Raw genomic sequence first — 14,961 nt, forward strand, 5'->3', positions numbered from 1 at the left:
TCACCAGTACCATCTTCATTCTACGAAGTCGGTACTCACTACGACTTGTTCTAAAGAAGTCGGGCACGAGGGTTAGCTGGCGGATAAGCACTCATTCAAATGAGTAACTGCCCCTAGAATCTCTCTAACCACTTCCACGAGCCATATCCTAACCTCCCTAAGATAATGGGACGGTTACCACCCTAAAAATATGGCACTACTCCAACGGTGGTTATTGGTTCACCACTATAAATACACTGACACCCCTCAGGTATCTCTAAGTCCAATACTCTCTAGACCTGCTCACACTCTTGCTAACTTAGGCATCGGAGTGTCTTTGCAGGTACCACCCCCATCTCCTCATACGAACAAGTCGGACGGAGGCCCCCGAGTTGCAGACCCATTCGAAATCCTCCTCCTTCACACGTTTGGGCCAACCAACGCCATCTAGCCCATCAATCTCCGGTTATCCACCGTAACATTGGCGCCGTTGCCGGGGACATGAGAGATCAACCACTGATGGCGGACAGATCCCCCGAAGAGGGTCAAGTGGAGTCAGATTCTGAACAAGAGAATCTGGACACAGGCAATAATGATGCAGACCTGACCCTCCACCAGGGAACTAACGATCAACATAGGGAAGGTACCTCCGGAGTAAAAAATCCGAAGGTAAACTCTTCAGAAGGGCGCGAATCAGAGAAAGAGGGACCATTCCATGCAACTGAACTCATGGGATTAGTCCACAGTCGCCTGGAACAGTTAGAACAAGAACGGGAGCGACAAAAGGAGATGGAAAGGAGCCTAAAAGAGAAGATGGAACGACGAAAAGAGTTAGAAAGAAAACTCTTGAAGTTAGAATCCTCCCTCAAAGGTCACAACACCCGTGACGAGCGAGAAGAACCACCCCTGGGAGGGGAGGATCCTTTCAGCGAGGACATAATGAGGGCAAAAGTTCCGAGGAATTTCAAAAGCCCCGATATGGACCTCTACGATGGAACCACGGATCCGAAGCATCACTTAAGCAACTTCAAAAGTCGGATGTACCTAGCTGATGCTTCCGACGCTACGCGATGCAAAGCTTTCCCGACCACTCTATCGAAAGCGGCGATGAAGTGGTTCGACAGCCTCCCCCCGAGGTCGGTCACTAGTTTTGAAGACCTCTCAAGGAAGTTTTTAATTAGGTTCTCTATCCAGAAAGACAAAGTGAAACATGCGCCAAGCCTCCTGGGAATAAAACAGGAGGTCGGAGAACCCTTACGAGCCTATATGGAAAGGTTCAACAAAGCATGTTTAGAGATTCAGGACCTGCCCACAGAGGCAGTCATAATAGAGTTAGTCAATGGACTTAGAGAAGGTCCCTTCTCACAGTCCATATCTAAAAGACACCCCGTCTCTCTAAGTGATGTACAAGAAAGAGCTGAAAAGTACATCAATATGGAGAAAAATGCTAAGCTGAGAGACCTGAGTTGGCGACCTGGGCACCCTCCCTTAACAAAAGAGAGGGAGAGGGAAACCAAGAAAAAGGAAGAACTCGGTCTCGAGAGGCCAAGAAAATATCACTCTTATACTCCTCTGAAGGTTTCTATAGTGGATGTATACAGAGAGATTTGTAATACTGAAAGGCTGCCGTCCCCTAGACCCATTAAAAATAAAAAAGGGGGGAGCCGCAGCAACTACTGTAAGTACCATAAAATATATGGTCGCTCCACAAACGATTGCTACGACCTTAAAAATGTGATAGAAAAACTGGCTAGAGAATGTCGGCTTGATAGGTATCTCATAGAAAGGTCGGACAGTCATGGAAAGAGAAAGCGAGATGATATGGATAGAAGAGACCCACCACCGCAAACTCCGGAGAGACATATCCATATGATCTCAGGGGGGTTCGTGGGAGGGGGACTCACCAAATCCTCTCGCAAAAGACATCTCAAAAGAGTCTACCAGGTCGGAGGAGAATCATCCGACCTCCCTACCATTTCATTCACAAAAGAGGATGGGCAAGGAATAATCCGTGGACACGATGATCCAGTAGTAATAACTATGATCCTAGCAAATGCCCATCTCCATAGAACCCTAGTAGACCAAGGAAGCTCAGCGGACATCCTTTTTAAGCCCGCTTTTGACAAACTAGGGTTCCCGACACCTTGTATGGATTAGGTGACACGCCAATAAAACCACTGGGATTTTTGCCCCTCCACACCACCTTTGGAAAAGGGAAAAAATCAAAGACTCTGAGTATAGACTTCATAGTCATTGATGTGGGGTCAGCATATAACGCTTTAATCGGCAGAGCTACCCTTAATCGACTCGGAGCAGTGGTATCCACTCCCCACCTTTGCATGAAATTCCCGACTTCAACGGGGATAGCAACGGTAAGGGGAGACCAAAAGTTGGCAAGAAAATGCTACAATGAAAGCCTAAATCTGAGAGGAAAGGGCAGAGAAGTTCACGCAATAGAGCTCGGCGGTGCAAGGGCCAGAGAAGAGCTGCGACCACAACCGGGAGGAAAAATCGAGGAGATACAGGTCGGCAAAGAGGAAGGGAAAAATACTCATATAGGAGCCAACCTAGGGGAAACCCTAAAACAAGGGTTGACTAAGCTCCTAAGAGATAACTCCGATCTCTTCGTCTGGAAGGCCTCCGACATGCCTGGGATAGACCCCGAGCTCATGTCCCACAAACTCTCGGTTTATCCGGGATCCCGACCTGTACAACAAAGAAGACGCAAGCTCGGCCCAGAACGAGCCCTAATAGTAGAAGAGCAAGTACAGGCGCTCCTGGAAGCTGGCTTCATCAGAGAAGTCAAGTACCCGACATGGCTAGCCAATGTAGTGCTAATCAAAAAATAAAATGGCAAATGGAGAATGTGTGTCGACTACACCGACTTAAATAAGGCATGTCCCAAGGACCCTTATCCACTGCCAAGTATTGATACCCTAGTGAACTCCAGCTCGGGGTATCAATACTTATCATTCATGGACGCCTACTCGGGATATAATCAAATCCCAATGTATGAGCCAGACCAGGAGAAGACATCATTCATCACACCCAGAGCCAATTTCTGCTACGTGGTCATGCCATTCGGATTGAAAAATGCAGGAGCCACATATCAAAGGTTGATGAATAAGGTGTTTGCCTCTCACCTTGGGAGCCTAATGGAAGTATACGTCGACGACATGCTGGTAAAGACCAAGAAAGAAGTTGACCTCTTGTCAGACCTCTCACAAGTCTTTGACACCATAAGGCTGCACGGGATGAGACTAAATCCCGCAAAGTGCGCCTTCGCGGTGGAGGCAGAGAAATTTCTAGGATTTATGCTAACACAAAGAGGGATCGAAGCCAATCCCGATAAGTGTAGAGCCATCCTAGAGATGAAAAGCCCGACTTGTTTGAGAGAGGTCCAGCAGCTGAATGGCCGACTTGCAGCCCTCTCCAGATTTTTGGCAGGATCAGCACTAAAATCCCTTCCACTGTTCTCCTTATTGAGAAAGGGATGTCAGTTTGAATGGACCCCTGAATGCGAGGAGGCGTTCCAGGAGTTCAAAAAGTTCTTAAGCCAACCTCCTATTCTGACCCGACCCGTATCTGGAAAAGACCTCGTCCTATACTTATCTGTAGCAGACAAGGCTGTCTCATCAGCCCTGATAAGAGAAGATGAGGTCGGACAACATCCAGTATATTTCATCAGTAAAGTTCTACAAGGCCCTGAGCTAAGGTACCACAAACTAGAAAAGTTTGCCTACTCCTTAGTAATAGCCTCACGAAGGCTACGGCCTTACTTTCAAGCTCACACAATAAGAGTCCGTACGAACCAACCCATGAAGCAAATCCTCCAAAAGACGGATGTTGCAGGGAGAATGGTTCAATGGGCAATAGAGCTTTCCGAGTTCGACTTAAGATACGAAACTCAGACGGCGATTAAAGCCCAATGCCTCACCGATTTCATTGCAAAATACGCAGGGGATCAGGAGGAAAAACCAACTACATGGGAACTCTATGTAGATGGATCCTCCAACAAAACAGGAAGCGGTGCAGGCATAATATTGGTAGATGAAAGAGGAACTCAGATAGAGGTTTCCCTAAAATTTGAATTCCCAGCTTCAAATAATCAGGCAGAGTATGAAGCCTTGATTGCTGGATTAAAGCTGGCAGAAGAAGTAGGTGCTACAAAGGTGATGATATACAGCGACTCACAAGTGGTGACCTCCCAGATAAGCAGAGAGTATCAGGCAAAGGACCCAAATATGAAGAGGTACTTGGAGAAAACTCTGGAGCACCTTGGGCGCTTTGCAGAAACCAAGGTTAAACACATAACTCGGGATCTAAACAGCAGAGCGGACGCCCTATCCAAGTTAGCAAGTACCAAGCCAGGAGGGAACAACAGAAGCCTGATCCAAGAAACCCTCCAGGAACCCTCAGTGGTAAAAATAGAAGACAAACAAGAAGTCCTTGAGGTAGTCGGTTTAAACCTCGGATGGATGAACCCCTTGGTCGAATATATAAAATTTGACATCCTTCCAAAAGAGGAAAAAGAGGCCAGGAAAATCCGGAGGGAAGCACAACATTACACTTTGGTGAGAAATACTCTCTACAGAAGGGGGATATCAACACCATTGTTAAAGTGCGTACCGACCTCAAGAACCACCGAGGTGTTAGAGGAAATCCACAGTGGAATCTGCGGAAATCATCTCGGAGCAAGGTCACTAGCCAGGAAAGTAATCCGAGCTGGATTCTACTGGCCGACCTTGCAGAAAGATTCCACAGAATTTGTGAAAAAGTGCCAACCATGTCAGATGCATGCAAATTTCTACGTGGCTCCCCCAGAGGAGCTCATCAGTATCACTTCTTCATGGCCCTTTGCAAAATGGGGAATGGATTTGTTAGGTCCTTTTCCCCAAGCGCCAGGACAAGTCAAATACCTGATCGTGGGAATAGATTACTTCACAAAGTGGATAGAAGTAGAACCATTGGCCACCATCACTTCTCAAAGAAGTCGGAGGTTCCTCTACAAAAATATCATCACAAGATATGGGATACCTTATTCCATTACTACAGACAATGGAACCCAATTCACCGATTCTACCTTCAGAAGCCTAGTAGCCAGTATGAAAATAAAACACCAGTTCACCTCGGTGGAGCACCCATAAGCCAATGGGCAAGCCGAGGCAGCCAACAAAGTCATACTGGCTGGGCTAAAAAGAAGATTACAAGAGGCAAAAGGAGCCTGGGCTGAAGAGCTCCCCCAAGTGCTATAGGCTTACAGGACAACACCCCAATCCGCCACTGGAGAAACGCCCTTCCGACTAGTCTGTGGCGTAAAAGCAATGATACCAATAGAAATCAATGAACAAAGCCCAAGGGTAATTCTCCATGACAAGATCGGGAACATACAGGGACACAAAGAGGAGCTCGACTTGCTCCCAGAAGTCCGAGAAGAAGCCCAGATAAGAGAAGCAGCGTTGAAGCAAAGGATGACTACAAGGTACAACAAAAAAGTCATTCGAAGAACATTTTCCCCAAATGACTTGGTCTTAATCAGAAACGACATTAGAGTCAACAAATCATGGGAAGGAAAACTCGCTGCTAATTGGAAGGGACCATACAAAATCAATGAGGTCTTAGGAAAAGGCTATTATAAAGTGACCGACCTAGACGACACCGAATTACAGAGGTCGTGGCATGCTTGTAATATGAAAAGGTACTACAGCTAAAAGCGAACTCTACTCCCTAATGTACTCTTTTCCCAACTTCATGATTTTTTCCCAAAATCAAAGGGTTTTTTCTGGAGGAGGGTTTTTAACGAGGCATAGTAGAGGCTAAGGGAAATAGGTATTAAAAACCCTTAGTAGCAAGAAGGTACCTCCCCAATTAATAAAGATCTTTTTTCATTTACAATATCTCTTATAAACTCCTTTCTATTTTCTAAGTCTTTCTACGAAACGCGCCGACTTAAGCTCGAAAAAATGTGAAAATCCCATGAACCGACCTAGATGGTCGTCAGGATAAAACGACGAGGTACAAGTCGGTGTAATGAGGTTATAAAAGTTGATCGTAAAAAACTCGGAGACATCCCGACTCATAAGTCGAAAGGAAAAACCGAGTAGAAAAGAAAACGAATCACAAAAATAACCTAAGTCATAAAGAACTCAATAAAACAAAGTTGAGTATAAGGAATAACAAAAAAAGAGATCGAAAAAACCTAGGAAAAAGCTTAAAGGTTGTCCTAAAGTCCTTAAGCAAAAAGGCTCAGAAAAACAGACAAGCCAAAGGGAAAGGTTTTCAGAAAAAGATCAAGGGGACTTCGAAAAATCAAAATCAGAAAAGCATGCACGCATAAGGTAACTTAAACCCTTATCCAAAAAAGGGTATTTATTTTGTTAATTTAAAACCCTTATTAAAAAATGGTATTTTTAAATATTTTGTTTATGGCCTTAAAAGGCCAAAAGAAATTGTTCAACAAACACCACCAACAAACAAATATAAAGAGTTTAAAAAAGGGGGGACCCACAGGCCGAGCCCCATATAGCCACATAAAGTTATTTCTGCAAAGGAGTAGACGGATCACCACCACCAGAGTCAGGAGGAGCGCCACCAGGACCGGGAAGAGAGACGTCCACAGGAGATGAAGAGGAAGTCGGAGGAACAACAGAAGAGCTCGGAGCGTCCTTAGAACGAGGAGGGGACTCAATAATCCTCTGCCCCCGAGTCTTCAATTCTGACTCGGAAATGATTACGGGGGCAGGAGGATCCACAATGGCGCCATCAATGACGACTTTATCCGGATCTAAAGGAGAAAGGTCCAAGTCAGGGGCAATGACTCCGACCTGCTCCTTGAAAATCCTCCAAGCCTCCTCGGCGCCATCAGCAATAGAGTCCTCGAACTCGGTATAGGCCTTCCGAGAATTCAGCAGATCATTCTTCACAGACATAAGATCTTCAAATAAACTTTGATAGCTGGCCTGCGCTGTCTTCCTCAAGTCCATCTCCATGTTGCATCGGGCTTGCAACTTCCTCTCCTTCTCCCGGAGGTTATCTTTCTCCCCCTTCAACTTGGTGACTTCCTCCTTCAACTCCCTCTCATGCTCTTGAAACATAAGAAGCCTCCCTTCCAGCTCTTCGACCTTCGAGGTCATTCCCAAAGAGCTGAGGGGAACCTTCTCAAAAATGTCTAAGAGTTTACCGCAAACCCCCGCCGCCTTAAGGCTCTCCTCAACCAGAGTGGTAAGGTGGCTCCGAACAGAAACATCATCCATGCTTATGCGAACATGGGGGTAGATGTTCTTTCGGACGAATGCAAGAGCATCCGCCTTAACCTCGGAAGAGCCAGACTCTAAGGTCTTGCGCTTCTTCTTCTCTGGCTCAGGAGAAGGTTGGGCGGAGGGGGGCGGCTGAGAGGAAACCGAAGAAGAAATCACAATGGGCTGGGAAGGAGTCCCAACATTCCGAGGAGGAGGAGGAGGAGAGATAACTGCCTTAGCACCACCAGTCCTGGCACGAGACCTTGCTCTAGCCTCCTGGACCCTCTGATAAGACTCCTAAGCATTTGTCTTCGCCATCTCTGAAAAAAAAAACAATAGATAATAGATTAAGCCAAGTCGAAAAAGTCAGACAGACAAGTCGAAAATCTAACAAACAAATGAAAGCTACCTAGCTGTGCCTGAACAAAGGTCGGAGACCCCTGGAGAAACTTTTTAGTGTCCAAATATGGGGCCCTCCCCCACGCTTCTCGGAGGAACCCCACAATGGCTGCTTCTACCTCATCCAGGTCGTCCAGACCATATTTTTCGCAGGGAGAGGCCTCCAGCCAGTATAAAGGAAAGCGGGGAGAAGAATTATTATCCAGAAAAAAGGGGTGGTGACCCTCTACAGCTTGCACTTTGAAAAATTAATTTTTGAAGTCATGGAAAGATTCATCAAAAAGGGTAAAAACTCTCCGACCTTGTATGGCTCGGAAAGACACCCACTGTTGCTTATTGTTTAGCCCACTAAAGGGTTTGGTCATATGAAAAAGATAGAAAAAAATCTTCAAAGAGGTTGGGAACTCCAAAGCATGGCTAATAAATTGATAAATTTTCAAAAAACTCCAAGAGTTGGGGTGAAGTTGAGTAGGGGCAACTCGACAGTGATGCAAAACAGACATCTCAAAATCTGAAAAGGAAGAAAAACACCCAAACGGGTGATCATACACTCATACATAAAGAAAAAATGAGGGGCCGCCTCATTAGCCCTCCCGAAACAAACTCGGTCTTCCGGACCCGGGACCACCAATTCATACTTCGGCTCGTCTTCCTCAGAGGTACAAATTCTGTGGCGAGTACGAAGATGAGTGATAAACTCGGTATCGACCAAAGGTTCCTCCCCTAGGACCGTGACATCAACCCACAGAGAAAGAACATCTACGGAAGCCATTTCTTTTCTTAAAAAAGGGTGACAAAAACCTACAAAGGAAAAGAAAAGAAAAATAAAAAACACGGTCTCTAAAGGGAGGGAATACGGAACTAAAGTCCACAAACCAACCTATCTATCTACAAATATAAGGCATGTTACGAAAGAAGAAAAGCTAACCTTTATCCAAAAATGAAGGTTGGAAGAAGCAGAAGTCTCCGAAACACAAGAGCGCAGCACGAACGAAGGAAGAGGAAATTTGAAAAATCGCAGAAACGAAAAAATGAAAGAGATGGAAAGTATTTATAAACATGCTAAGGGGCATAATGGTAAAAGCGGGGCAGCCATTAATGAGAATGCACCGTTACCAAAACCATCAATCCCTACGCACATCCCTAACGGACACGACGCTTGATTAGACGTAACTGTCAGAACCAAAAGGACACGAAAAGTCACGTCGGTTTTAGACCATCACGTCGGTCCTCCAACAAGTCGGCTACGGCCCCAAGTAGAATACTCGAACCCAAATCTTGAAAAAATTGGGCTCGAGTAGGGGCACTGTTCATACCCTGGCCCAATAATAAAGGCCCAGGATCAAGCAAAAGACCTAATCCAAAGGGTTGGGCCTCACCAGTACTAATCTTCATCCTACGAAGTCGGTACTCACTACGACTTGTTCTAAAGAAGTCGGGCACGAGGGTTAGCTGGCGGATAAGCACTCATTCAAATGAGTAACTGCCCCTAGAATCTCTCTAACCACTTCTACGAGCCATATCCTAACCTCCCTAAGATAATGGGACGGTTACCACCCTAAAAATATGGCACTATTCCAACAGTGGTTATTGGTTCACCACTATAAATACACTGACACCCCTCAGGTATCTCTAAGTCCAATACTCTCTAGATCTGCTCACACTCTTGCTAACTTAGGCATCGGAGTGTCTTTGCAGGTACCACCCTCATCTCCTCATACGAACAAGTCGGACGGAGACTCCCGAGTTACAGACCCATTCGAAATCCTCCTCCTTCACACGTTTGGGCCAACCAATGCCATCTAGCCCATCAATTTCTGGTTACCCACCGTAACAATATGTTTTTATTTTATTTAAAAAAAAATCCGTTTGGATTGTGATGGTTATGGATATATATTCCACGCACCACGACACTAAACGGATTCTCTTATAGTCTGTAATCCTAGTTAGAGTAACTTTTCCTAAAATCCTAGTAATTAAAAAATAGATCATGACGGAATTTAGAATCAACCGTCTAATTTGTCGCCTACTGAGCCTCTGTTTTTCAAAACCCCTTGTCAGTTACCCAAAAAAAACCCCTTGTCTCCTTTGATCAACTATATTTTTATTTTGTTTGAATTTAAAAGATAGTATTTATTTTGAGATATTGTGATAAAAATTAAAAAATTAAAATTTAATATTATATTTATTAGTTTAAAAGTTGATATTAAATTTTTTATTTTTATTTTTAAAATTTTAATATTTTAATATTTCTAAAAAATAAAAAGACAAAAAATTAAAAATTTTAAAAATTAAAATTAAAATTTTAATAATATTTTATATCTAAAATATTTTTATTTTAATTAATTAATTTTAATTTTACTTTTATATAAATTAAATTAAAATTATATTTTTATTTTAATTTTTATCTCTTATTTTTATATTTTATACTAAATAAAATATTAAAATTTATTTTAATTTCTATCTCTTCATTTCTGTCTCTGAATCCACCAAACACTATCAAGTACCAAAAGGTCCCTCACCCCCACAAAAGAAATAGATATTTGGGCATCCTTGACCGCATTCCCGGATATTAACGATATCATTTAATTTTTTATTATATTCATTCACTGAACATATTAAAAAAGCAGTCAATTAAGAAATACAAGTGGCACCAAGCGGATAAATTGTAAGATTCATGATTCATCCATTGCATAGAGGATAAGACCGGCCTTGTCAGCTTCACCATCCACGTTTCCTTCTGATTTGATTTCGGATAAACACTAATACTTTCTTAATGAAAATTAATAAAAAAATATCAAAATTTATTATATTTAATTATTATCTTTAATCATAAATCTATTTTTTAATTTAATAATATATTTTTAATTTATATTAATAATTAATTACTGATTAAAAATAATAAATTTTATTATTCTTCAAACTTTTTTTTCTCTTTTTTCTTAATAAACATGCAGTTAGTGATAAAATTTCCTTATTACTATATCATTACTTATTCATTGTTTATAATCACCAACATAATTATTCGTTTGCCAATAGAAAAAGTCACAATGTTCTCTCAAAGGGAGAACCACAAAACATATGTTTAAGAAAATAAAAATAAAAATAAAATAATATTAAAAATCAATTTTTTAAGATAATATCAAATAATTTTTTATTTTAAACTTTAAATTAAAAATTATTAATTTTAAATTTTAAATAATAAATAAATTTAAATTTTAAATTGACTATTTTTTTAAAATTAAAAAATTGTATATAATTCGATATAATAGTTGGTTGATATATTTTGTTTTAATATGATTTTTTAATTTAATTAATAAATCGGATTCTCTAAAATTTGTAAAGAAATATAACAGTACACAAATTAAAAGATCCAATTAGCACATATAAAAAAATTAAATACATCTAAAGGTAAAATTTGTATATTTAAAAAGATTAAATTTAAAATAAATAAATCTGAAATTAAATTTGTATGTTTAAAAAAATTTAAAATCAAAGTAACAATTCTGAAGGTTGAATTTGTGAAAATTTTGGCTAATGAGATATAACTCAAATGATATAATCTTCCCATACTCAGTCTTCCCATATTCATCTAAAAAATTGGGAATTCAAATCTCCCTATCGTTGGTAAAAAAAAATATTAAAATTTTGTCATAATAAAAAACACCAAATTTTAATAATGCCTGAAAACATAAAAAGCCAATATGAAAATTAAAAAGTGTTTTAAATTCTCTAAAAATAAAATTTTTTTAAATTAAAAAAATTAATATTAACTCATTAAAAATTAATTCTTTATACTTTTCGTTAAAATACATATTTGCTATTTGAATTATCTATTTCCTATCCAAATTGTGATGCATAATGAATGTCAAGTCCAATTGTCCACTCTAGATGTCAAAAATAAATTCTTATCGTTGAGGCCAGAAACTTTGACAGATGCATGCATTCAGCATAACAGATCAAAACATTGCAACCGCCGAATGTGTAAAGGACTGTATATAAATGAGTGATGGACCACCAAAAAATCCAAAATCAAATGAAGAATGGATATAAAAGTACAAATAAGAGGGTCCGGATGAAGCCAGAGAAGGAAGGAGTGTATATGAAGGATCAGAATTCAGAGCATGAGGACAAGCACCCATATTTTTTCAACCAAACACATAATAACGATTTATCACATAGTACTACTTGATACATAAATAAAGAAAGTGGGCAGGTAGTTAAGTTAAGGAACAACATTTTGAGTAGAAACAAATTTTGCTTACAAGCAATTCCAATTTTAACTTCAAAGCCTCCACTCTCCAATCTCAAGTAATAATTCCGTTATTAATCAAATAAAATTAAATCCAAAGTCACAATGTAGAAATATTCACAAGCTACACATTCATCGGCAGCCACAAATACTTTTTAACTTGAACCAAAAAACAATGCCCCTAAGAAGAGTTACATAAACAACAAGAATGACGTCTCATGGATCTCAACTATGTACAGAGAGAATCTTATTCTGTTTCAAATAAATCGCATTAGGAAGGTACAACTTAGCTATACACAGTCAAATGCAGTCAATGGCCACCGATCCAATTCTTCAAGCCACAAAAGAATCAAATCAACACAGCACAACACTTTGACTTTGACTTTGACTTTCATTTTAGTAGTTCAGAGACCCATCCAATATCAGGGAAAGGACCCTCGCTTCTCCCAATCGACGAGTTCTCCCTACTCAGCTTCGCGTACATTCTCGCCCTAATGTCTCTCCCAGATTCCACTCTCTCCATTGCAGGCTCTTCCTCACACCCGCTCATTGGGCCTAGGCCCAATTGCGGAGACCCATACACACAGCCCATCTGAGGCCCACAGCCCATTTCCTCAAGCTGCATGTTCCGCATTGAGCTCACCAAGTCCCGCACCGTACTAAACGGAACGACGCCGTGTCGAGGATCCCCAGGCGAAGATGGCGGCGACTCCGGGAAATAGCAAGAGTAATTAAGAACTGAAGTAGGCGAAGAAACGTTGTTGTTTTTATTGCGACGAAGACTCCGCGAGTCGCTGAGTTGAGACTCGGCCGAGTTGGGAGCCAGCACGCGCAGCTGATCCGGCGCGTGTGCAAAGAAGCAGACGCGGCGGCGGCAGGCCGCGCCGTCCTTGCAGAGCTGTGTCCTGTATCTTTGAGGGTGGAGCCAGCACTCGAACACGCCGTGAGCGAACTCGCACGAGTCACCTTTTCGGCAGTGCCCCTTTCTAAACTCCGGACACGCAGTGCCGGAGTAATGGTACTTTCGAGGGTCTCTCCGGCGAGCCTTCTCGGCGGGGTGAGCGTAGGGGCACTCCGTCCAGTCGTGCGACCTGCCACGTGGACAGTTCAGAACCTTGAAGTCGAACATTCGGAAATGATCGGTGGAAAACACGTGGAGGTGGTGTTGACTGTCAGGATCTTCGGCATCGATAGAGAATGGAGAGAGTGGTACTCCTCCTCCTCCATCGGAGTGAGGGATTCGAAGGTTTTGGAGCATAGCTTTCTTTCTCTCTAGTGTGTGTTTTCTTCTGTGAATGTCTGAATACTGAATATAAAGTGGTGAAGAGGGAGGGGTTTCATTTAACTAAGGTTGAGTCAGATAGTGAGTTTGTATTTCTGCTTTATAAATTATAAAGCAACCTAATAAATATCTACGGTGTGATGTATCCACATGGCTTGAGCTTATGTGAGGTGTTTATTCTTGGTTATGTTTTAGCCACGTGGTAGGCGATGAAATTTTAACAAGATCAGTTTGGATTTTCTTTCCATAATATTTTAATTAATTTATTTTTACTCAATGGATAATGTTTGGTAGTTGGTACCCATAGAACTATTGTTTGCGGTTTTAAATTTTTAACAATAATTTTAGACGACGTGATTAAATCCAACTAAGTTATGACACATACATATTTTTTCGTTTTTGTTATTTTCTTTTTTTTTCTCCCTTATTCTCATTCTTTTTTCTTCATTTGATTTTTTGTCTTTCTTTCTTTTTCTCTTCCTGGGTGTCATTTTTATTTTCTTTTTATACATTTTTTATTCTTATTTATTTATTTATTTGTGTACTTTTAAAAATTAAAAAAAAAGTGTTGATAATGAAAAAGAAAAAAAATTATATCACATTTTTTTTTATAAAACATATAAATGAAACTAAAATTTATTATATATATATATAATATCATAAATTTAATCACACTAAATTCAGAATTTGAATTAATATTCACGTGACATTACAAGATAGATTACTGTTTAAAATTTAAGAGTATATAACTTAAATTAAAAAAAAATTATTTGGACAAAATTTTTTATTTTTAAAATAAAATATAAAAAGATATAGAAAATTCTTTTATCAATAATAAAACATGAAAAAAAAAGAATAAGAATATTTTGGAAAAAAAATATGAAAAAAATAGAGGAAAAAAATATAGTAGAAATATTTTTGGTATCATGGATGAGAAATTTTGGTGCTATTTTTGTTTCTGATAACTTCTAATTAGTTAAGAAATTTTTTGTATTATCGTTAAAAAATTTTGGCATTAAAATTCAGAAATTTTATGTGTTATGCTTAAAAAATTTTGATACTATTTTTCTGATATATTTTACACAATTTAAAATTCTTCATTTTCTTTTTTTCATCGTCATCATCTTCTGATTTTTTTTTATCTTCTCTTTTTTTTTTACTTTTTCATAATTTTTTTTATTTTCATATTCTTAAAAAAATAAAAAAATATTATATAATATATAACACGAAAAAAAATATAGCAACAATAATAACAATAAAAGAATACAAAAAAAAATATGAGAAAAAAAACAAAGAAAAACAAGTACTTAATGCATATCGTATGAATAGTTTTTGTTGGATTTTTGTTGGCAACCATATTTGTTAGCAAAATTTTTGGATCAAAATATTTAAATTAATCAAAATACAATTTAAATTTTTTAAAATGCAACTTGTATTTTGCAAGTGTATAAATATTATAAAAACTTTGTAAATCATGGTTTGCATGCAAGGAAAATAAAAAAATATATATTATAAAAAGTAAATCATAACCTGTGTCATGTAGGTATCAAAAATTAACAAATGATATTATACACAAAATTTAATCTATATTTTATTCTAATACTGTATCAATATAATTACTATGTGAAAATCTATTTTAAAGTATTTTACCAAAAAAAATTTTATATTAAAAAAAATCAGCCTTTTAAATGTTCTTTATTCGGGTGATTTTTTTTCTCTCTCCATTCTTTTTTTTTTTTCCCAATTTTTTCCCTGGTTAGTGTATGACTTTGTCTTATGCTGTATAAGATTGCTGTCTAATCTTGTTTTAA

At 39.3% G+C, this 14,961-nt stretch overlaps 1 protein-coding gene across 1 annotated transcript; it reads right to left on the minus strand.

The window, feature by feature from the left end:
* Positions 1-11,923: 11,923 nt before the first annotated feature.
* On the minus strand, positions 11,924-13,237 carry LOC130946964 (zinc finger CCCH domain-containing protein 20-like). Its single transcript, XM_057875873.1, has one exon. The coding sequence runs from the start codon at positions 13,124-13,126 to the stop codon at positions 12,260-12,262; it is 867 nt and encodes a 288-aa protein (XP_057731856.1). The 5' UTR covers positions 13,127-13,237; the 3' UTR covers positions 11,924-12,259.
* Positions 13,238-14,961: the final 1,724 nt, after the last annotated feature.

This window comes from Arachis stenosperma, chromosome 8 (genome assembly GCF_014773155.1).
Source record: "Arachis stenosperma cultivar V10309 chromosome 8, arast.V10309.gnm1.PFL2, whole genome shotgun sequence".
NCBI lineage: Eukaryota > Viridiplantae > Streptophyta > Magnoliopsida > Fabales > Fabaceae > Arachis > Arachis stenosperma.